General features: G+C 39.1%; 1 protein-coding gene across 2 annotated transcripts in view; it reads left to right on the top strand.

The window, feature by feature from the left end:
- Nucleotides 1-24,630, top strand: part of LAMA3 (laminin subunit alpha 3) — a 125,470-nt gene that overhangs the window by 59,479 nt on the left and 41,361 nt on the right. For both annotated transcript variants that reach the window (XM_042798109.1, XM_042798108.1), the window contains exons 27-41: nucleotides 1,935-2,043; nucleotides 4,252-4,349; nucleotides 6,610-6,775; nucleotides 7,183-7,309; nucleotides 7,397-7,536; nucleotides 7,919-8,034; nucleotides 8,547-8,767; nucleotides 9,604-9,808; nucleotides 12,383-12,527; nucleotides 13,320-13,460; nucleotides 14,800-14,964; nucleotides 17,900-18,001; nucleotides 19,093-19,176; nucleotides 20,112-20,342; nucleotides 24,083-24,196. In XM_042798109.1, the coding sequence (XP_042654043.1) occupies nucleotides 1,935-2,043; nucleotides 4,252-4,349; nucleotides 6,610-6,775; nucleotides 7,183-7,309; nucleotides 7,397-7,536; nucleotides 7,919-8,034; nucleotides 8,547-8,767; nucleotides 9,604-9,808; nucleotides 12,383-12,527; nucleotides 13,320-13,460; nucleotides 14,800-14,964; nucleotides 17,900-18,001; nucleotides 19,093-19,176; nucleotides 20,112-20,342; nucleotides 24,083-24,196 (2,164 nt within the window). The remainder of the gene's footprint in view (nucleotides 1-1,934; nucleotides 2,044-4,251; nucleotides 4,350-6,609; nucleotides 6,776-7,182; nucleotides 7,310-7,396; nucleotides 7,537-7,918; nucleotides 8,035-8,546; nucleotides 8,768-9,603; nucleotides 9,809-12,382; nucleotides 12,528-13,319; nucleotides 13,461-14,799; nucleotides 14,965-17,899; nucleotides 18,002-19,092; nucleotides 19,177-20,111; nucleotides 20,343-24,082; nucleotides 24,197-24,630) is intronic.

Below are 24,630 nucleotides of genomic sequence, written 5' to 3'. Positions count from 1 at the left end.
CTATTGGCTGCAGATGCCTGCACTGTTTTTATTTAGTTAAAAGCATGTCCAAAGGCTTTGGCTATAAAAAATGTAGCAGCCAGTTTTACAAGATTATTCCCACCATTTCTAACAAAATCTGCAGAAGCAGAAGTATAAAGGTCTCCGAAATTCTGAGTGTAGCCATCCTCTGGCTGTTAGGCTGTAGACAAGGTCTTCAGCTGAATCCTTCTTTGTCCTTGTTGACTACTGAGGTTACTGCAGATGTTTCTGCACAAGAGATTTTGTCTGTCCTGAATGCTATTGTCTTTAACACTTGAGTATTTCACCTTGTGACTCAAATTAGGATTGTGATCCTGCAGATCCTGCAGTTTGTCCCCTTGGGAGAGCCTACCCAGTGTCAGGGGACTACAGACATGCATCCATTTTTCCCATGAGCCAAGTGTTTGTGCCAGTTGGAGGGATATTCAGGATGGAATTGCCCAGTAAGAAAAACAATTTTCATCAGCATGTTTCTGATACAGAGCAGAGCTATGTGGAGCAGTGACCTTGTCAGGTTATTGCTGGGGAAAACTTATTTTAGACTGTTAAGTAACACCTTGAGTGCCAAACTACTCACTGTAAACCTTCCATTTTATTGTTTGTTGTTTGTTGGTTTTTTTTTTTTTCCCAAACTCATTTTATGGGCTAACTTTGAACATACTTGTTTGTTCATATGATACACTAAGGACTAGCTCATGAAAATACAAAGTAAGCCCTTGCTACTTCAGTGTAGCAATGCAGTAGATCCCTTCTGCGGCCATTCTGCATGCAGCTAATGGTCACATTGCAATTAAGTTGCTGTGTCAGCTTCCCGAAGCAGGAAGCTATAAGTCTCTTCTGTTAAAAAATAAATCAAAAAATGACATACTGAGGTACATCCAGATAAGAGTAACTTGTAGAATCAGGAATATATTGTGCCCGGCCTTCTTACAGCTCTATGAGCTTGATTATTCCCAAAAAACATTGTAGGAGAATAAAACATAGCAAGCTTCCAGTGAATCACAAATAAAGGACATATATTTCTCTGGTCTTACATGTCCTTAGCCACAAGCTCTTCTTATTTCTGAGCTGTGCTCTAAACAAGAGTGAAACCTCTACATTCTCTGGTTTGTAGGGGAGAAGTATGGAAGCAGTTGTATGGTGGTTACAGCTTCTCACCCGTGGCATGCTGGATGGCCTAGCTGAGCAGAAGTGCAGAAGAAAGAAGATAAATTAGAGCCTTATATAATTTCTCTTTAGCAAAAGGGAATTGTTTCTACTTTTGGCAAGTTGCAGGGGCCACACTCCCTGAACAAGGCAGAGTCCAAAAGCATTAGCAAGACTCTTCCTCTTAGTATATATTTGTCATTACCAAAGATGCGCAGCCAATCGAAGGTAGCCAGTGAGAGGCAAACCTACATTTTTTCACTTGTACCAAGGAGTATCTCGGTGCACAGAATAGCTTCCTAAAATCGAGGCTTGCCCAGCTTCCATTGTGTGGGTGAGAGCTGCTGATCCACACCATCAATGGCGTGTGGCAGTGGTGAAAAGCAGCAACTAGTGTGTGCTGGCCCCTCGAGGAACACGGCGCAGGCACACAATGTTAGTTACACACCATGTAATGCAGCTTGGAAACCTCTGCAAATAGCACGTGGGTGCATCTGTTCACATCCTACTTAAAGCAGTAGCTCAGAGATCTGAGCTGAGGCCTGGAGGTCTGGGCTCTGGGTAGGGCAGCCCACAACAGACAAGCAGTACATTCTTTGTCTCACCAGCGAGGATACTGCATACTCAGCAGTGGCCGGAGATCCTTGTTACCTGTGACCTGGCAGGATGGCGAGGCACCGGTGGCGAGGCTAACGAGAAGCTAGGCGATAGCCTAAACAACATGGTAATGCCAGCAGGCTCATTTCTAACCCCGCTTTCTGTCTCAGTTTCCTTTGTCGCAGCATCGTAGTTGATGACAGGAATCGTGTTGCAGCCTATGACCTTCTGGCAGATACAAAGATACATATTAAGGCATCATCAATTAATTTTCTTCTGGTAAGTTTCCATTTTTTTTTTCCCTTTTGTAATACTTGTTCCCTGAGTGGGTAAAGAGAGATACTTTTCTCATATGTTCACATGCTGTATGGCAATGTGTGAAATTCTGTATATTAGATGCTTGAAGATGTTTCTTCACATATACTCAGAGAATACTGAGGCAAACTTTCAAAGATAAACAGGAGCCTGCCTTTCTTGGCGAGGGTTTTTCCAACTCTCATGCTTTATTTCAGTTCCCCTCTCTATTCTGCATGTAAACTTCAAATGAATTAAATGTATTAATGTATTTAAAATTTAAATTTCTGGTTGCTTTTTGTTTTTTTTTTGTTTTGTTTTTTCCTATTTTTCACTTTTTTTTAAATCCTCAAAATGTATGTGGGAGTTTCCTGGGTCTCTTACAAAATTCAGGTAATGCATTCATTAGTCATATAACTTTTAAATACTTTGCATGGAAAGCCTTCACTGCCCTCTTTTGGCCACCCCAGGAATATATTTTTCTGGACACTATTTTCTTCTATGCTGTTTCTGCTTTCCATTTTAGAAAGACGAGTTGGTTAAAATCTAGAGTTGAAACCCAGCTGTAAACATAGAGTAATTTCATGGAAGTATTAGGATTAACAACTGGTACCTGCTTTCTTCATTTCACAAGGCAGTGTTCAGTGTGAATAAATACCATTTAAATTGTCAGTTAGCTCCCCGCAGCAATTGCTGTACTGAAAAGATACATATCCAAAAGATGTTGATATTATTAGTCTGTATCTCTACATGTGAAAGTGTCTTGTGCTAAGAATCTCTCTATTTTTATTTCTGAATTCTGGTTCTCATTTTCTGAATAACTTGCTGCAAGATGAATTTCAATATTCTCCTGAGATACAGGAAATATTTCCCAGTGTTAAATGTAAAGACTGCACTTAGCAAAAGACAGGAAGGAGGGGGAAAATAAAAGCTTCTGGTATATGGACACTAATCATAGAGCAGCATCTTTGGAGTTGAAGACCCATGTGTGACCCCCCTGTCATGTAGACCAGAGAGGCAAAGAGGAACCACCCCCAACATGAGAGTTCAGAAATCTGGTCTAAATAAAGGGAAAATGGGGTCCTTGAGGTCAACTTTCAAGAAAGGCTCTTACAACTTGATAGTCTTTATCTCACACTGATGCATATGAACTGTCTAAACCCAGACAGTGTTTCACACTAACTATTTAGCCACTCATAAAGTGCAGTTCAAAGCTTCAGAGTCTACATTTGTTCTGCTATAATGAGCTGGAGCCCTGTGGGTTATTACATGCAGGACAGGCACAATGTTTGCTGCCCAAGAAAAGGGACTTTTAGCACTCTGCCTTCTAGCTTATAAAGGGTTTCTAGTCCCTGCTCACTACTGCTAAAACACAGGCTGAGCTCCTTTAGGACCTACTTCTAAACTGAATCACTTTGCACTTTAATGAATTCTCCCTATGCAATTTTTATTTATATTAATACATGATGCTAGTTATCTTACAGGCATTTTTATCTCCTTTTCAAATAGATCATGCACAAGTTTTGTAACCTGCACTTAGATATTTTGTAAGTGCAGGTAATATATTAGTGCAAACTGTTGTGTCTACCCACAAGCCTTACCTTATATCTTTACCATCATGGCTACAGCAGGACTACCACAGCTTCATTTGCTCATGTCTGGGTTTAGTTAAAAAAATAAAAAATCATATGACATCTTGTTGGCTTTTAAAATGAGTTCTGAATCTGTTGGGAGAAATCCTGGTGTCACTGAAATGCACTCAAATGGACTCTGTGTGAGCAAGTGTTCGTGCCTGCATTTCAGAAGGTCTAGGAATTCCGCCAGGGTCCAGAAGTCTCTAACACCATGGGTAAGGGCTTTTCCCTCCCACCTCTGTATGCTTCTTGCCTAGCTTCTGACCCCACAAGCTGGTCTTCTGTCATTCCCATTGCCATACATATACTTACATTTTAATTTATTTCACTTCTGAACAGCCAACATTCCCATGAGAAGGACAGAAAAATGCTATTCAACACTGAGGTGTTCAGGTACAGACAAGTAAAGGGATCCAGAATCTTGTGCAAAGTCCATAACAGAACATGGCTTTGGGCTCAGGTCTCCCCATGCTAAAATTAGGCTCCATCCTTTCTGTTCAGTCCTGGCCCAGTTATTTATGATATTAATTGTTAATTGTGCTTTGTGCTTATTTTTCAGCACAAGGTTTGTATTATATCAGTGGAAGAATTTTCTCCAGGATACGTGGATCCTAAAGTACAATGCATAGCTGCTTACAGGAGTACCCGTGATGGAAGGTAACTTGCTTGGTTTTAACCTTCATATTTTCTGAAGAAGACCCTGAAAAACAGACTAAATGGGATTTTAATTCTTCGAATGAACCGTTGCTCAGTGACTCACATGTGATTTGTACGCCACTTTTGCAAAGTAGTATTTCTAAAAAAGCTGAAGTGTTAGTGTTAATCTAGACAGTCTTTGTGCAGGATTTTGTTAATACTAGCCTCTTTCTGGCCTGAACTACTGAGTGCTGATGCAATAGAAAACACGCATATTTCACATGCCACACAGTATGATAGGAGTCCAAGCTGGAGAAACGTTGCTACTTCAGTGGCCTGAAATGCTTGCCACTCCATTTGGAGTTTCATTCTTCATGTTCCTGCTTCAGCTGTTCCAGAATGGCTTTAATTTGTCACTAGGCAGGGGATGTAACTGCCCTTTCAGGCACAAATCCGCCAGCTCAACTTGGCAGCATCAAACTACTTAATGTGTAAACCCCTGCTTCACAAACAAGCCATTCCCTTGTCCATCTCGTTGTGGGGCCTGTGTGGTAGGTGTGTCCTCAGTATTCACCCCCCCACAGCAAGGACAGGTGATCCTTCTCCTCCACTGTACTTGTATAAGGACCAGTAATTACAGCACTCATACACAGCTTGGTTGACCTAGGTTGATGGTTCTTCTCTTGCTGCAAAGATCTGAACCTGGATTTTCACTTCCTGAGCGGTCTGGTTTGGGTTCTGCAGAGCACTTGCTCTGTTCTGTTGAAGCTCTTCCCCACTCTGTATGCTTTATTCTTTGGGCCAGAGAGGAACTATCACTGCAGCTTCCAAATTAGGGAGCCCCGCATTTCAGTTCTTGTTGCACTCCTCAGGATGTGCCTCATGATGCTAATCCTAAAGCTTTCTTCCTGCTGATCTGGCAATGGGAAAGGCCTCAAAGTAAAAATAAATGTCATTTGCAGGACTTCAGAGGCAGAAGGAGTTGGTGACTAGGTCTAATAGTTTTCCAGACAGTAGCTTCTAATATAATGGTTGAATTGAAATAGAAAGGAGAAAAATCTGGATAGTGAATTGGATAAAAGCATGTGACTGCTCTTGGCTTCCAAGCATTTGTAGCATTGAATCACAGCTTTATTTTTCCTGCTTGGAATGTTACAACTGATGGCAGCTTTCTAAGGCTGAAGATACTTGTCCTCACACCAAAGGTGTTTTGCATCCTGGTCATTTATATTCTGAGTAAATGGGAGAAAGAGACTGGGTGAAAAACATAATATAAAATGAAGCTAATGTAGAAATGTGTACCTTTTAGTTTGGTTTTGTGTTGTGTTCTTTTCTAATCTCTTATTATATTTGCATAGTTTACTGTATGTTTATGTTCTGTTATTAAGACTATTATCTGGCAGCAGTTTTGCTTTCCTGAAAGTGTTTAGAGTTCACCAAGTTGAAAGATGCAGAGTCTTGTCTCAGTTTAGCAGTATTATAAATGGATGCTGCACGTGATTTCCCACATGGGCCTGGCAAATACATCTCAATCTTGGCCCTGAAACATACTTGTCATTCCAGTTCTGGGCCTGTCTTGAGCAAAGATTAATCGTTATCTGTTGAGTACTTATGAGAAGTGAAAAAATACTAGCAGGAAACCCCCCGCAACATTTTCTCCTGTGGTCTTGGAAAATACTTCTCTCATTCAGGTTCTTCAGAGTTAAATATACCAAGGAAGAAATAGTTTAACACAGCAGTGAATGAATAAAGTTCCTTTAAAGGAACACTGCTATTTATTTTGGCTCCAGTTCTACAAATATTTGATTGCACTTCTAAGTACTTAAGTAGTCCCATTGACTTCAGTGGGAATACCTGAATGTTTGAAAGATATACCTATGTAAATATTTGTAGAACTGAGAATTCGATGTTAATACAGATTTTGGTGAATGTATCTACTGGATTAACTAAAATTTATTTAATTTTTTAACACTCTTGGTTCCCCTAGGTTTCATCTTCCTTAGCAAACTCTTGCAATTGAAACTGTTCAGGTTATGGAAATTTTGAGTGAATAAAATCAGTTAATGTACATTTTCCCCATTGTGGGTTAAATCCATGCCTCTTGTTTTTGTTTACTTCCTGATCATTTACATAGGACCCAAAGAGTACCAGGAGTTACTATTGCATTATTAATTGTAATACAGTGCATTATATTGACTTTTGTGAGTTAACCACTTTTCTTTTTATGGTGCTTAAGAAATTCTCCTGGCCCCAAGAGTAATTACTCTAATTCTGTGGTTAGTGCAACATGCATTCCCTCAGTGTATGACACTCCACCAGCAGCTTTGGTTTTGGATGCACTGAAGGATGGGAAAATTTCCGAAGTACAGAGAAATATACTCTATGATCCACTGAGTGCTCCTTTACCTTCTGACTCAGTTAATGGAGTCACCTTGACACCGTTACAGGTATGTCATATTTCGAAAACTTTGTTTCATAAGTCACACAGTATCTTCTTGGTAAATGTAAATAGATTTAACATTTTAAGAGAATCAGAACTGAGTGATGTGATATGATCAAAATGTTGCAGACTGAGTAAGCCACAAAGACAGTATACAGAAAAAGAAACAAAAATGCCAGCTTCTTTCTGAACTATGCAGGAGTCTCACAGACTGCAGAAGAACGTTAGATGTGCTTGGCATACAAACAGATAGGAGTGTGCAGTTGTAATGCTATATTTTGAAGATACTTAATTTCCTGAGAGATGCTAAGCCCCCTCTCTTTCATTGCAGGTGGGTGGCACAGAGCACAGCTCAAAAACCCAAGAATATTTCATGAAACAAACATACTATCAGAGTTGTTCTTGTTTCTGCAGAGCCAGATTACCCTGAGTGGCAGAGTGCCCCACTTGGGCAGATACGTATTTGTGGTACATTTTTATCAGCCAGAACACCCAGTGTTCCCCGTGCAAGTGCATGTGGATGCAGGACGTGTATGGTCAGGTAAGCATCTGAATTTCATGTAACCCCTTGCCTTTCTCAGCATTTTGGCACATGGAGCATTTTTTGGCATTATGTTTTTCCTTCTAGGCTCCTTCAATGCTTCATTCTGCCCTCATACCGCAGGCTGTCGGGATCAGGTGGTTGCAGAAAGACAAATTGAGCTTGACATTTCTGAACCTGAGGTCTCTGTTACAGTGATGATACCTGATGGAAGAATGCTTGTCCTGGTACGCTTATTACCTAAATGTACTTGGAAATGTTATTCTCAGTTTCACCATTCGTTTAGAGATAGATGCAAAGGTGAAAGCCAAAAAAGAAATGATTTGTCTTTTAATGTTGTGTTTCAGATTTTTAGGATCTTGTGCACTGCTTCTGTTTTATTCCAAATTTTGAAGATAATATACTCTATTTTAATTGTATAGTGCTTGTACCATCACAACTCTGGGGGGAAAGAGAAATGTATTTTCCTATTTTCTTTCAGTTAAAATGTTACAGGTTTTGAGAAAATCCAGAACGCATAATGAAGCAACATTTAAATATATAAATGCCTTAACTTGTGTCTCTCGCTTTTGTCTAAAATGTACAATTTAGCTTTCTTATTGTTTTAAGGAAAATGTCTTAGTTGTTCCAGCAGACTCCTACAGTTACAAAATTCTTGACAAAAAGACAGTGGACAAGTCATTTGATTTTATCAGCCAGTGTGGAGGAAACAGTTTTTATATTGAGTAAGCATCGCTTTCTAAAAAACTGAACAAGCTGGGAATTAATATTACTTTTACTCTGTATTAAAGACATATGTATAAAGTCCCCATCGTTCTGCTACATTAAAATGCTTCTCATGGCTTATGCTGGCCCATTAAATTTCCATGAGTCATTTTTCCTTGACTTTCTATTGTAAATGAAATGTAAAGGTAGAGCTTTATTGCTCACAGTACAAAAGAGGAAAATCTATGTCATCTTTCTGTCTTTGGTATTTCCATCTTTGGTATTTGGTATTTTGCTTGGCAAGTCTGAACTGATATGACTAATATACGCACTTTCTTTGAAAAAAATTCTCTTACCTGCATGTTCAAAACCATTCACCACTAATTTAATTAAAGTATATCCTAGCATGTGTACTGATGCCATCCTTAGGTAAAAGAATTGTTTGAAAGATGGGACCCTAATTTACTGAACCACTGCAAAGCATGCTTGTAACAGTTTCCAAGTGCTAGTACTTACATGATTTATATTTCAGTTTAAATAGCCCAGAGGGGTCATCGGCCTTCTGTAAGGACTCTGTAAGGTCGCTAGTGGCCTTCTACAACAACGGAGCCCTGCCATGTAATTGCCACAGCACAGGTGCCACAAGCCCTACTTGCAGCCCCCTGGGAGGACAGTGTATTTGCAGACCTAATGTCATCGGTCGTCAGTGCAGCCGATGCCAAACTGGCTACTATGGATTCCCGTTCTGCAAGTGTAAGTACATGCTTGCGCTTATTCAGCACCTGACCCAGCTTTTTATTTCATGATCTGATTTTACTGCATAGGTACCGCAGCCTCACTTTTCTTTATAAGGCTTGATCCTATGAGAGGCTGGTTGAGCCATCTTAGATTTAGAATAGTGTAGCTTTCAGTTTAAGGCAGAAGTAACTCCATTCCCTTAAAGCACACCTAGCTGATGATGAAGTTTGCCTTTGCATGTGTTTTCTGATCAGGTGTAGTATGCTTACAGGTAAACTGGTTACAGTCCATATTGCCACTCTTTCAGTCAAATGGATTTTTCTGCACTGACTGCTAGATTGTTTCTGTTATTATTGTTGTATCCCAGTTTACACCTTCAAGTTTTTCCATAGATAATCAGAGATGTAGCCTTCATAATTTCTCATATTCTGATGTTATTAAGAATAACATCAACAGATTTATAGTTTACACCAACAGACCTCAGCTGCCTCCCCAGATACTATACTCAGTTTTTAAATGTTGCTTTGTAAAAGTGGTGCCCTTTACACCAAACTTATTAATTGTTTAGTTCTTGGCAGTGTTGGGAAGTGATTAATAATGCCTGTGGTGAAGTTAAGAAACCAATCTATGGAAAAGAGCCAGGCACTAAAGCTACTCTTTGAACCTACTGTTACAGTCACATAGTTGGTTTCCAGCTTTGAGCTTAAACCTAGCTTAAAACTAGTGAAAGAGAGAAAAGAATCATGTCCTTTATACATAAAGGTTGTGTGTGTTTCATATGCAAGTACAATAAGAGTTGATCATTGTAAGTTGAGATGTGATTGATTTGTAGAACATTTTCTTTGACCTAGTATGCAACTGCGGGCAGCGTCTTTGTGATGACGTGACTGGTAAATGCATTTGTCCTCCGCGAACTGTGAAACCGAAATGTGAAGTGTGTGAGAAACATTACTTCAGCTATCACCCTCTTTCTGGCTGTGAGAGCTGCAACTGTTCAGAAAGAGGAGTCGTTAATGTGGCAAGCCCAGAATGTGAAAAAAACAGTGGGCAATGCAAGTAAGTTTGGGTTATGTGTGTTATAAACAATGCATGAGGGGTTTGCTTCCCTGTTCCTTTCAGGTATTTGGAGGGGATGTAGGAAATTTTGATGATGGTGAACAGGGATTTAAGCAGAGCTTGGCGATAGTGAGGACTCAGCTGTTTCAGGGACACCTGCAATGTTTTAGTGGAAACTTGGTTTATGCAGGTAACTAATGGTGGGATTTGGGATTCCTGGGCTTGCATTCTGTTTGCCAGTGACATGCCATGTTGCTCATGGTAAGTCACCAAATCTCTGTCCAGCTCATGGCTTATACAATGTCAGTTACTAGCAGACCTCACATCAGAACTCTTGACTTCTGGACACTTCTATCATTTGTAATGGTGTACATTATTTCCCAAATCCTTAAAACTTTGCAGTTGACCTTCCACAGTCTCATGTCTGGATTTAAGTCTAATGATGTTTTTAAGTACTGCAAAGCTTGAATGTTTGCAATGAATTTTGAGGAACTTTGATGATAGATACTATGTCTATGGAAAAAATGGTTCAGTTGGAGCCATAGGTGATAACTGCCCTTAAAATTATGCCTTCTGTATGACATATGCTTATTTTTCTATAACTTAGCATGCTGATATGAGAATAAATTCTTTGGGTTTATTCTCTTATTTACATCATCTAAAATAGGTGTAGCACACAGCTACAGCCATACGGAACAATCTTAAATTCAAATGCTGTCATATTAGTATAGTTAAACATTTCTATTATTTTCTCGTGGAGATCAAGTTCTTAAATAGCAAGTACAAATACTTGATAGCCAGTTATGTAAGACCAGGATTAATTCAGTTTGATTGGTTTGGCTATGTTAGGGTCCTAACGAAGAGAAATTTGTCCTTCCTGCTCTGCCATTAAGCTTGTAAATATGATAGAGTACACTAATTTTCAGAAAATGCTCATATTATTTCCTGAATTTAAATTCTTATCCTGGGTCTGTCCTTTTCATGTGAAGTGAATAATTGTCATCCCAAGAGCAAAACAGGAACCTGTTTTCATATCTGGAAGTTGGAGTTTAGGGTGAAAGTATAGCATATTCTGTATCTCCTGATGCACTCTCAATCTGATTAGTGTCTGCTTTCATTTTCCCCATACAATACAAAATAATATAAAAATAAATGCTATGCAAAAATAAATCAAATAAATAACTCAGGTAAATAACATCTAGTTCTTTAAAGAAAGGCCTTTGCACATTTCTACTCAAGTAAAATTGAGGATAATTTTTTAGAAATAGTCACATTTTTCCATCTCCATGAAAAGCTGTATTGTCTGATTATAGTGGTGATATTTTTCATGTGCAGCCTAATTGAAAATATCAAAGAAATTACAGCTTATTTGTAAAAAATTCTGATGCAAAATTTGACATTTAGCAAATACTTTTGGACTGATTGCTGAAGTATATAGCTAACTTCTACATTCTGATTAATACTTTTCCTTTTGTGGGTTACATGAAGTTCAAAGTCTCCATCCAGCTCCAGTTATCTGTGTGGGGGGTAATGTATTCAGAGAGACTCTGAAAAACCTTGCCCATTGTTTGCTGAACTGAGTAATTGCTTTCACATATTACATGAAGTCTTGTCCACACGCTTTAACTGTTTATTTCCGTTACATTCATAGTGTGAGTGCACATATGAATTTGGTACTGAGAGCCAAAGGAGACTCCACTAACTTTCTGCGACTTATAAAAACTACCTTATCACAAGTAAGATGTAAAGTTGTGGATGCTGGTGGTGGCAGACAGTCTTTATCAATGGATCCTTACTCTCTTGAAAGCTGCTTTGGGCTGGTACAATTTACCAGCATAAACAGGAGGAAGAAGGATCCTCGGACCTACATTTTCACTAGTTTTATCAGACTGGGCAGGTTTGTTGTAAAGGTAGGGTGAAGTAGCTGCTGCAACAGAAGGATGTTCTCTCTTATCTCAAGCCTTGTTCATAGTTTGGTGTTGGTTTTTGCATCTGCTGTCCTTCACCTAAACAAATTCAAGGCATTCAACCTTCACTGTGAGAAAAGTGGATTTTATCCTTTGTGAACAGCTATAAACTAACCGAAGCCTTGTGGCAGGTTGAAGTCCCCATAATTCCTCATATGCCTGGGATTCTCCACCTTTTTGTTAGTAGGTGAGTGCCTTGAGTAATGCCCAGTCATATCCTCCAGCTATAAATCCTTTTCCAGCTCCACTTACCTGTGTGCAGCATCCATGTTTCATGCCTCGGTGTACAGAGAGAGTAGTTCTGCACTGCAAACACAGAGTAGCTGCAGAGGTCTAATTATTTTGTGAGCATTTATATCCTTCAAAATCAAATCCGTTCCTAATCAGTTCCATGACCACTTAAAATGTCTCATTATTCAAATTGGAGAACAATAGTAACCTGCTGCTGTTTCTTCGTGGAAATCATGAAGTTGTGTCATAGGCATGCAATCACTTCAAGGATCCACCTGCCTTTTGTTTTCATCTTCCCTTCCTTGCTCTGTTCTTGCCTCCCCTATTGACTCCCTCCTCTCTGTGTGTTTGTTTGTTTGTTTGTTTCTTGATAAAGATGCAAACCAGGAATAAAAGGACGGCAGTGTGATCAGTGTGCTCCTGGTACTTATGGTTTCCCAAACTGTGTGCTGTGTAACTGTAACAGAGATGGAACAGAACCAGATGTTTGTGATCCCCAGACAGGAATTTGTCTTTGCAAGGTCAGATAAATCAAATTACTTCTGCATTCACAAGCATTATTTGCACATTAGTGACTATTTCCTATTTAATGGGGTGAATGAAATGAGTTTATCATTAAGTTTTCAGTAAAAATTAAATGCGTCTGTACAAAACCATCACACCTTGCAGTATGTGCACAGATTATTGTGGTAGCAGTTAAATGCCATCTTTTAATGAGTTCAGTATCTGTCAGTTGTACAGGCGCTCTTAGGCTTTGCAGGACATTACAGAGCTGCAGAGTCGATGTCCATTGACTCAGTGAAGCAGCCCGTACCCTGCACAGATCTGCTTTATGCATCTGCATCTTGGCTTTTGGATGTTAACCAGTTCCTGTGCTTTTTTTTAGACATACTATGTCAGTTGACATTTCCACACATCATTATATCCAGAAAATCTTCTTTTGTTCTGATATGCATAATTAAATGTGATAAATGTGAACTTTCACAAGTGACCTTTTATATTGTAGGTTTGGAAAAGCCAGCAGGAGGGTTTTGGCAGGGAAGTTACCAGCTGGCTCTGACTAATATTTATTACTCAGTGGTTCACTTTATAAACTGTCAAGGCAGCTCATAACTAAGATAGTCTCCAAGAAGTCGGTTTTCTTTGCATTTGAAATATGGTGTATCCAGACAATCACACATTTTCATTAATGTTTCCATACATTTAAATAAATACCCTTCCAGAAGATTTGTTTTATATGCGGGAGGTTTTGGGGGGGCCTCACCAAAACCAAAAGGAAAAGACTGACATTTCTTTCAACTATGCCATAACAGGAAAATGTTGAAGGTGCAGAATGTGATACTTGTCGACCAGGATCCTTTTATCTGGACCCTTCTAATCCCAGGGGATGCACCTCTTGCTTTTGTTTTGGGGCAACCAGCAACTGTCGCAGCACAAATCATCGTAGAACCAAGGTGTATCCAACAGGTTTTTTCTTTGTTATCATGAACCTACATTTATTCCATTAAGGAAATGCCAGAATTCTCCCAAAATTGAAAATATCTTTTATTATTTTCTGAGGATGAGAAATCTTTTGCAAGCAACAGTACAGATTTAGTGCAGCCTTACTAAGATCTAGGTGTCATCTGAAAGTGCCTTTCAGCAGAAATGGCCCTTTTCACCTGTTTGTTCACAGATCGCTAGTTGGACTGAGGTCGATCTGGCCTTCTGTTGCTTTATCTTCAGATACTAGTTCATCATTAAAGTCAGTGGTCTCCTTCAAGATGCTTTGATAAGCCAATGTATGACAGATTCTAGAGACTGTAAAAATTGTCTTTCTTCCCTCCCTATAAAAAAGCCTTGACATGAAGTGTGAGAAAAGATTGATTTATAGTAGCATAAATGAATGGTAAAATGGCAGAAGACTGAAAAAAAAATGGCAACGACTGCCTGAAACAATGCAGGAGAAAAGAGAGAAGCAGAGTCCTAGAATGCTGGATGAGGAGTTTAGCTGGGGCTTAGACATAGACTAGATGCAATCCAGATTGTGGCACTTTACTGTTTGCAAGCAAAGGATGAAAATCTATCCTCAGTGAAGTCAGTAGCAGACTTCCATTTGCTTCAGGAAAATATCCTCTGGTGATGACTTGTCCTTGCCAAAAACTGGTTTTGAAAACGTTTATATTTTTGGTTTATTGCTCTGACCAGCCAAGGGCAACCCACCACAGAACTGCTCTGGTACATTTGCATTATGCTTTCTTTCCCCAGTGTCATGATAAATAACAGGATGTATGGTCTTTCATGAAACAACTCCCTGAGCATAAAATATGCATTAAAGAGCCAGAATACTAGGCTATATTGCCTGCCTCTCCAAAATATCCTCCTGTGTCCCCCTCCCTCCCAGGTAACCTACCACAACAGGTCTGCACTCTGTCTTTTAGGTTATTGTCCTTAGTTTGATTTTGGAATGGACTTTAAAAAGCACCTCCAGATTATATCCTTGGGTTTGTGTACACAATTTCTAGTCACCTCCAGAAGGGTTATGTCTTCATGTGACTGAAGATAGAATTTAGTTTGCAGGTGACAAACCAAATGCCTGCATCCCAGGTAGCTTTGGCACATCTGTCCCACTTACTCTCTCTTTTGAGGTTCTAGCAGCATCCATTGCACAAAGACTTTAGGCTGGCTTTGAAGGGATTGAATTTCATGCTAAGAGAATTATAGAAGCTAAAAAATTTGTCGTCATTACTTGGTGATGGTAAAATTTAATAAAAGATGAGACAAACTTGTATTTCCTTTATGTATTTTCAATAGTTTGTGGACATGAGGAACTGGCACTTGGAGGCAGTGGATGAAAATATTGACATTCCAGTCACTTTCAATCCAGTCAGTAATAGTGTAGTGGCTGATGTTCAAGAATTGCCTGCTTCAGTGCATAGTTTGTACTGGAAAGCACCACCGTCTTACCTGGGAGAGAAGGTAAATCACACCTAACTTACATGTTTTAATAACATGTATTCATTTTTTGCCAGTGTTGTTGATAAAGAGTCTCATTGTTTTTCTTTGATACATTTGTCTCTCTTCACTCACAAGATTCTTATCTCTCTTATCTGTCATGCCAGGAGTCACTACATTTACCTTCTGATTACAGTGTTAAAATTATAACCAGTAACACACAATTAATCATCTTGCTTGGTGCCAGGGAGGTCTTCATGTGAACAGCATGGTCAGCAGCTATGGTTCACGGAGCTGGTACCTTCAGCCGCTTTTCTGAAACCCAGAACATGTAGAGCTTGCCAATGTGCCTGAATATCCTTTAGACTCACTAGAGTGTCTCCTGGGCATATTTCTAAAAGAATAAAAGGTATTGGCATGCTCAGTGGCACACAAAAAACCCAACCTTTTGCTTTTGATATGTTGCTTGGGAAGAACAACACCTGATTTTCTCACCTTTGGGTTCTTTGAATTGCATGCTGCTCTTTCTACTCATGCATGGGAGTGGTCTTTTGCTCACGGTTAATACCTGTCGGCGTTTCAGCCTGGGGTAACTTGGCTGGTGGTGGCTTGCAGGCCCAGAGCCCCAGGTTCTCCCCGTTTGGAACTCTGACAGTGTTGATATTTGCTAGCCAGTTGTAGGACACACAGGCTTTTCAGATGCAATCCTCCTGCCACACAAGTGAAAACAAATGGGATAGACACCAGAGCATTAAAGATGGTACAATTTTTGAAGTTCCTCTTAGCCCTTATTTTAAAGACTAGGGCAGTATTTTTCATCCTGCTCTCCTACGCTCAGAGGTACATGTCTTTCAGTTGAACAGCACGTTTAGTTAGGGTGTATTTTGTTAATGTTATAGAGGTTCTTGTTTCAATGACTACAAATTATTTTTCAAAGAAATTTCATGTTAAAGCATATGTTATCTACTATAGAGCTAAACCAAAGGAACTTTTGTTGTTCCCATAACAAAATATAAAGCAGGCAATAATTCTTTTTAAACACAGCCATTAAGAACAGTGATATGAGTTTTATGTTGCATGTCAGAGTATCTAACTAGGCACGCCATGACTTGCTTTTATTTGCAGTGACAACACTGTAAATAAAATAGTTCTATTTTTGGACCTGATTTTGCTGTACACTGTGTGTAAGTGTATATTTTAGCACTGGCAATACTGCAGTATTGAAAGTCCCCCCCAAAAGTGCTATCTTGCTGCTAGTTTTACAAGCTCATAAATTTACCACTTATTCCCGTTACTGTATTCTGAAAATGTCAGGTTTTGGTTTACTTACATTGATAGCACCTCTTTTGGAAAACATGAAGATCACTGCAGACATTTTTCAATATGATGAGGGTATAAATACTGTTTTCCATTATCTTAAACTTTTTTACTAGTTCCACTGGAACATTAGTATTTAGCAGACTATATTTTCTTTCCTCTATATTTTGTTTACAAAGTTAAAAGGGAATCAAATTTAAAATCTATAGCAGTGCAGAAACTAATAGTCAGGAAATTCAGATCACATTGTCCCCATTTTCTGCTCTTTTGTATTTTAACATTCAATTTAATAGACCATGTTTAATATTAGAAAATAAATACTGTACATATAGAATATAGAGGGTAGTTTATAACACCACTATTTTCCTATTTTAAAAAAATCCATTAAGAAAGCAATAACGTAACAGCCTGTCATATGGCGCAGTCATAAAATGTGTGTTAAACAGGAAATAAGCTCTAATTTGAATTTTCTTATATTTTTGAAAAAAATTTATTTATACAAGGTTGTTTTGATTGTGTTGGCAAAATATAGCCAATGTTCCATATTATGCTTTTAAAAATGCAGTTGGCTGAAGATAATAGCATTAATTATGTCCCTATGATCCACAGAACAAATTTAGTACTGAGATGCCTGTGTTTTGTTTGTAATTCACTGAAGTATATGGAAAGGAATGGGCCGAAGGCTGGTGCTTACCTGCAGAACACCCAAACCTGACAAAGTAGTTCTTTGTCCCCTGTCAAAACCAAGCATAAGCTGTAAGGACAAACAGCAAGAGGTGCAAATCGAAGTAGTCTATCTGTGGCAAAGCACCTGATTACACCTGGTACCCACAAACCTCCCTTCTAGGCTCTTCTTGGAACAAAAACTGGCTAGGGCGTGCCTGGAGCTTCCTTTCCTCTTAATATGTTTTGAACTGAGTCACTCGTACACAACCCAGGGAAGCTGTTTGTCAGATGATGCAAACATACTTGCGTAAGTCTTTGTTCTGGGCAGCAGTGTATGTATTTGGTTGGGTTTGAGGCTGCCTGTGATCCCCTGTAGTTGAGCCAAAAGAAGTGTGGTTTCAGCTCAACATGCAGCAGCCGTCTGTCTACAACAGAGCTGATACCAACTGAAACCTGTAGAAGTTCTGTCCTCCAGAAGGTGGAGCAAAGATTTCCTGGTTACATTCATGTTTATAGTAAGTTCAGAAAATGCTGGTCTGTGAAAGCTGCCTTTAAACATACTTCATCTGACTTTTCCTTTTTATACATGGTTGTTCATGGGGTTCACTACGAGTTCCATTGTTAGTCTGACATCTGCTCTTGCTGAGGCAAATCTGTTCTGTAGAGTCTGGGGAAGAACATGGGATTTCTCTGTGACACAGATGACATGATCCCAGGTATGAAAAAACCCCAAACCTGATGCAGGTACACAGAGAACAGTAATGGGTACTGCTCAGAATGTGGTCAGATACACCAAGTAAACAAAACAAAAAGTGATTTCTTCCAAGCCACACATACTTTCATATTTGGTCTAAAGAACAAAGAGTGAATATAATATTTGCAGTGCTGGCATACAGAGTAAACTTGAATACAAACTTATATTAATATCAAGCAATAGTGCAGTAAAGTATCTCAGGACTTGTGCATTTTGTTACAGCTTTCTTCATATGGTGGCTTCCTAAGTTACCAAGTGAAATCTTTCGGCTTACCTAGTGAGGGCATGGTTCTTCTGGATAAGAGACCCGATGTACAACTAACAGTAAGTTTTGAAAGATCATTTTTTAATTTTGAGCAGTAACAATACCATGACTTTTTTCAGTTAACTGACAAGTATGGCAAATTTTGCTCCTATAGTTTGCTTAACTTTTATAGCAACTTGCAGCATTTCTATAAAAGTGATTTTACTGCATTTTGCTCAAAGCCATCAACACACCTATCTCGCTTGCCAGAGTAACATATTATTAAGCATAACTGACTTGAAAGCAAATAAGATAAAACAGAATTTTCTCTGTAAAATGCATCTGTGGAAAAACAATCGATTAGTGCCTTGTGCACTTGTCAACAAGTATGACCTGGACTCTGCAAAATACGTCCTGTATTCCATATGTAATTAATCTCATTTTCTGTGAGAATTTTCTTCAGCATAAGATTAAGCATAATTCTAAGGCTTCAAGGGACTGAAGTAAAAATGCATTTTGGGTTAACATTTTTTAATTTAACCACTTTAGGGCCAAAATTGGAATCTTTTACTGTTTGTTGAGACTCCCAAGAGGGTGGTCTTGTTTCTTCAGACCATCAGAAATATTAATTCGGTATTCTGGGATTATCATTGGGAAATATGCCTTGTGAAGTACTACAGCAGTATCCAAAGCTGTTTGTGCACCAGGATGTCAGGTCAAAGAGTGTTCCTCAGTCCAATATTGGTCTTACTCCCCTCCTCATGCCAACCATAAATTCCAAGGCAAGCTCTAACGATGATATCAGGAGGCATCTCCTTTTCTAACATGAAGATGGGGCAGCAAAGGAGAGTGTTTGAAAATGCAAAAACATTTTTACTCAAAAGTGGTAACTAGTTCCTGTGAAAATTGTCTGGCATTAATTTAATTCTCTTGGTGTTTTATTTGAAAATAAGGTTGTTAATAGGCAGAAGCAGTGAAAACCCTGCTGACAGTAGGACACAGTGCTTACTATACCACTTTGCTGACAAAATGACATACAGTTTTCCTAGGATTACTTAGTTTTTATCCCTCAAAGAAGAGAATTAATATGCTTCACCAAATTTTGTTGCATCTGAACGCTTTACAATAAGAAGTAGCAAAACAGCAATGTTATATCCTCATTCTCACATAGAGCCAACAAATGAAAGTTGTTTATATGGATCCCAACAACCCACTGCCAGATCGTCAATATTATGGCCGTGTACAGCTAGTTGAGGTAAGAAATGGAAATGGAATGGCCTTCACTTTTCTTGCCAGTGATACATAAAAATATGCAGGTAATATGTGCAGAAATGCCAAATACTTGATAATGTTAATAAATATAAACTTAAATACTGTAGCTCTTAAATATAAACATTTTTTTCTCTCTTTACTGCCACATTTGATCTAGGTTCCGGTTCACGCCACCTAATTTTAGCACCTCTACGTTAGGCATCTTGTCCATTCTAGCCCTTGGCACTCTCTCCAGGGCCAGTGGAGTAATACTGAATCCGTCATCAATGGAAGATGATTCATCACAGCTCCAGACTGTACTTAATAGGGGTGGAATGAACTGTTATCTGTTTTCCTTGGTGTCTAGGTACCTAGTTCCGAATGGGTGTCCAACACTTAGACAAGTGCAGTTAGCACGTACCTTAAATCTGTGCTCAGAAGGTCAAACTGGGTTATTTCCGTCTCATGTATAGGCAAAAAAGATGTTCCTTCATGCCAGATTCCATTTTCAGTAATGCTGTGCCTTTTAGCAAGAAAGCATGTGAAGGCAGCCCTCAAAGATTAGGTTTGTAGGACTCCGCTTACTCCTGAAAATAAAAACATTTTTCCCCACCTTTTTATGGTTTAGTGGGTGATCCCTCAGAGAAATTTGGATGACTGAAGAAGAACCTATAGGCTTCTTCAGTTTTTTCAGTACCTCAAAGTCTTGCAAAGTAAAGGGTACATCCCTTTTTATGCTCATGACTCCTTTTTCCACCCATCCTGTGTTTACATTCATTATATTTATTTTCCTGACCTCTATTTCACCCCACACCAATTGGCACCATAGGGGTGTGTTCCATGGGGTTTTTCTCCCTGTTTCTGTCATCCTGTCTTCTTTGCAGATACTCTTTTTAAGAAGCAACTGGGCTGTGCTCATTTTGTACCCTTAACACGCAGGGAAACTTCAGGCATGCCGGCAGCAATAACCTTGTATCCAGAGAAGAACTGATGATAATCCTGTCTAGACTAGATGGCTTGCACATCAGAGGCCTTTACTTCACGGAAACTCAACGACTAACCCTTGGTGAGGTTGGGCTGGAAGAAGCCACCAGCTCAGGAAGCGGCAGCATTGCGTACAGTGTAGAGACGTGCTCCTGCCCTCCGGAGTATGCTGGTGACTCATGTCAGGTAGGAAGCGTTTGCCTCCATACTGTACCAGCATCTTCTGTCTCGCCTACAGCTATACATTCTGGTTTGGTTAGAGGAACAGGCTAGTTATTATAAGTAATTAAATGTGCTTCTTGTGAGTGTGTGTGCTTTCAATGGCTCAAATACTTTCACTGTCTAAGAAGCACTGTAGGTTGATTGCTTTTGTGGAGCTGTGAATATAATTTTACATGGGTAAGGCACTATAATGATGGATTCTTCTGTGATGCCCTATGAGAGGCTGAATAATCTCGGTCACTACTTAATTTAATGGAGCGAAGGTCAGAATTTACTTGATCAGTCTGTGAGACCCTACACAGTGGAGAAGACTCCTGATATTCTTTATTTTAGCAGGGTCTAAGGGAAGTAACTTGAACCTAGATAATTCTGGATGCTTTTCTATTTTTATAGGAAAATGTTTGAAAGCTGAAGTTAATATATTTGAAAAAAATATTTTTATGAAAGATAATGTAAAAACTGCAAAGTAATTCTGTTACCTGAGGAATGGTGAAATCCTAGCTGCAGTTGTATATCCTGTCCCTGATGCTATTCCTGTAGCTGTAATTCTTTTGGTTGTCACTTTGCTTAGCTTAGAGCTTGGCTGTTCTCACATGTGAGCATCTAAGGCAGCAGAATAAAGTACTGGGGGGATAAGCAGTGTACAAAGTGCACAAAATAGGAGGAATTATTCTGTCAGAGGGTTACCATAAAGTAGTAATTGCTGTACTAACCTTGCAAACATTTTTGAAATGAGAATGAAAGAATAATACCTGGACTGGAGCAGCTGCAGAGAGACTGAACAAAACAACATTTATGGCTGGCTTATGTCTCATGTGTGCAGCCACTGCTCAGGGCAGCTATTCATGTTCTGTCAAATACCATTCTGGAAATATTCCTAGAAACTTATTTTTTCACACATCTGATGTTCTGTGCCACATACAAATGGATGAGCATTGGCTGAAATTCCAACTGCCATCCCATTGCTTTCAGCATACTGCCTTGATAAACGTAAGTTGTTGCGGTTTTTTCTATAACCTGGTGGAAATACATAGCCAAAGGAAGTGATCAAGACACTCACCTGGGTAGTTCGTAAGCCCTGTATGTTTATGCAGCATTACTCAGGCAGTGATTTACTGCTCTAATCACCTAGCTCTGTCTGGCTGCCTTAGGTGGGGAGGAGGTGATGCCTGCCACACCCCGACTTAGGTATATATTGAGCTACAGGAACTGCGGGGTTACTTGTTAACCTCAGGAACGGTAATGTGTGCTGTACAACTTGACTCACTTATAAAGTTTAAAGGTGGGGCCCATCACAGCACACAGCCTCATTAATCTGAGTCAGGAGCTGGAGAAGAAGGAAGAGTATAAGAGAACGGGCGAACACCGCAAGGATAGCGACTTATGTTCACAGTGGAGCTAAAGTAAAACGATGGCCCAAGCGCAGAAGCCGAGGAATGTAGGGTGGCTGGTTGTCACATTAGTAGCCCTAGGGCATTGTTTAGCACAAGATATGCAACAGAGGCTGTGGTATCCTCACCTTCAGGAAGGGAGTCAGCAGCAACAAGTTCAAAGGGATTTTTACCAGAGACAGGTAATTCGTTCATTTTTCCTTCCTTGATTGCTTCCTTCTTTCTCTTTGTTTTCAAATGAGCTAATTTGATAACAAGTTATACATTACTTCATATATAAGTAATAAAAAGGCTACCCTTATTTCTCAAAGTACTTTGCTAACAAAAGTATGTGTGAGGAGTTTCTTCTAAATTGCTGTTTACTTGAAAACAATCAGTCTGAACTCCTGAGAACTTGAAAGTGCCTAGAGCTTTATATTTGCGTGGAATCAATTTTTCAGTGTCATGCATGCTGCTTCAAAAACAAAGTGCCCAAATGTGTATTCCAAATGTGTTGTTTTAAAGACAGCATAAATAGGAAAACGAAAAGCTGCATAGATTTTTTTTCCAGGGCATTTGGATGTATTTTTAAAATGAGTGTTTCGTTTTGCTCTCCAAAAAGAGACTTTCAGTAAATAAAATTTATATGCATTAGAGCATGTATTTTACTCAGTCATGCTGTTTAATGTATTTCAGGCCCTGGTTTCTTCAGAAGCTGTGTATATTGGCTCCTTGTTGTTCAAGGAACATATTCACCCTTTTAACAATGTATCTGAAAAATTTCAAGTGCCTATTCTGAATTCAGTCCTTGTTTACACTGAAGTCAGTATTAAAAGCTGTTGAGAATATTAGTATTCTGTGTACTTTTTCATTTATCCCACATGTAAAGCAGGCAAAGGTGTGACTAGCAACTGTTGTTTAAACAGCAATAACACAATATTCCTTTGGGGATCTGCTTTGAGAAAGGTGAACTTCTTTTTCTCTGGTAGTTACATGGTTGATAAATTCACTGGTTAATCCTGCCTCTGCATAAAACACCTCAAAGCACTGGAACATGATTTGAGACACTGTCCCACAAACCATTTGCTCTTCAGATTAGTCCCATCAGTCTTGGTGGTGCAATTGCTATGAGAAAAGATTTATGGCTTTTAAGTTCAACTGTTACTTGTTTTATGAATGTAATTGGGGCCAGCCCCTAACCGTGAGGTAGAGGTGAGGTACAGGTACAGTGCAGAAGTACGTTGCCGGAGGCAGGAACCTGGGGGGTGGTGGCTTCGTGGGGAGCACAGCTTTCTCCCCGCTTCCCTACAGCCCCTGATCTTTCTTGCACCACACCCACTTAGTTACTAATGAAAAGGAGCTAGGGAATAGAAGGGGTAGATTTATGTCTGATCATTTGTGATGCCGTTGGTGTGCTAGAAGGATGTTGAGCAGAGAAGGTGGGCATGAATTTTTGAGTTGGTCAGTATACCGGAAGGCCCCATACCCAGAAGGAATTCCATTTACTTTCCCTAGCCTTGTGTTTTCCCTGACCATGACAACCAAGAACCTAGTTTTAATGTATTAGTTACTACCTTCATAGTGTAGGCTAATGAACTTCATGTCTCTTGCTTCGTTCATAATGTTCCTCTGGTTCAGCTCCCTATTTAAACCCGACTTGGGTCTGACAGTTTGTGCTCCTGTCCCTGTGTCCTCAATAGCTGAACATTCTTCTCATGCTTCCTGGGGCTCTGGGGCAAGCCTCTACTTAGAAATTAGACCTCTGTGTGTTTTTTACATCACCTAGCTCTGTCTAAGTGCGGCTTTGTATAGCTCTAGGTAGACTTACTGTGGAAGCCATGATGAATTCATGTAAAAGATCTCTCATTAGAAGTATTTCCAAGGAATACACCATAGTTAAATTAGTATCAAGATTTCATATAACCACTAGCTAATATGTGAAATTTCCATATGTTCTTCTTTGAGAACACTGTAGTGTAAAATCTTTTTCTGTGGTTAAGAAGTCATATTCTACACCTTTGTACATAGCCACAGGAAATGTTTTTTGCTCAGAGGTTAGAGTCAAAATGATGAAATCCCCTCTACCACAAAGTGTAGAGCACAGGGTTCAGATGAAACTTCTTCAGCTCCCTTCATTGGTATTCACTGCATTAAAATACATATAATTTAAGCAACAATATGGGCTTAGAAGAGCTTGCAAGCAAAGGTACACCTCCAGTATTCCTTAGAAATGGCAAACAATTTCAAAATATGCTTCCCATAACCTGCAAAACTTTATTTCTGACAACACTCTTTTTTTTTTTTTTTTTTTTTTTTTTTCTGCTTACTGTCTAGGAATGTGGCCTTGGATTTTATCGTGAGAATAAAGGATTATTTACTGGACGCTGCGTTCCCTGCAACTGCAATGGAAATTCAAATAAGTGTCAAGATGGTACTGGAAAATGTATTGTAAGTAACTACTAACATTCAAGAAATTAATTGGAAAAAAAAGGAGAAAAAAAGAATTTACCTTACTGTAGTATGGACTATACAGTATTGTTAAATTCCAAGCAACTAAAAATAATCCTTGCATGTCTCATTCTCTATATCTTGTACTATTAATGAACAGAAGTTGCATATACCTACATGTACGTTTAACATAACTCTGGGTGATTAGAGTAATTTGGGTCCTTGTTTTCTTTTTCTTCTTTCCCCTATAATTTTTGTTAGCTCAGGGTACAAATTACTAAATTAATACATATGTAAATGTTTGCAGTTATTTATAATAAATATGGGGTTTATACTGGTATATGCAATCCCTAGTTTTGTTCATACATACTGGGGTTCGCCAATGCTGACAAATAGCACATTCATATATAGTATAGCTTTTGCAGAATTTCTTG

This window comes from Tyto alba, unplaced genomic scaffold, assembly GCF_018691265.1.
Source record: "Tyto alba isolate M040663 unplaced genomic scaffold, T.alba_DEE_v4.0 Super-Scaffold_27, whole genome shotgun sequence".
Taxonomy (NCBI): domain Eukaryota; kingdom Metazoa; phylum Chordata; class Aves; order Strigiformes; family Tytonidae; genus Tyto; species Tyto alba.
This window is presented reverse-complemented; position numbering and strand designations above follow the sequence as displayed.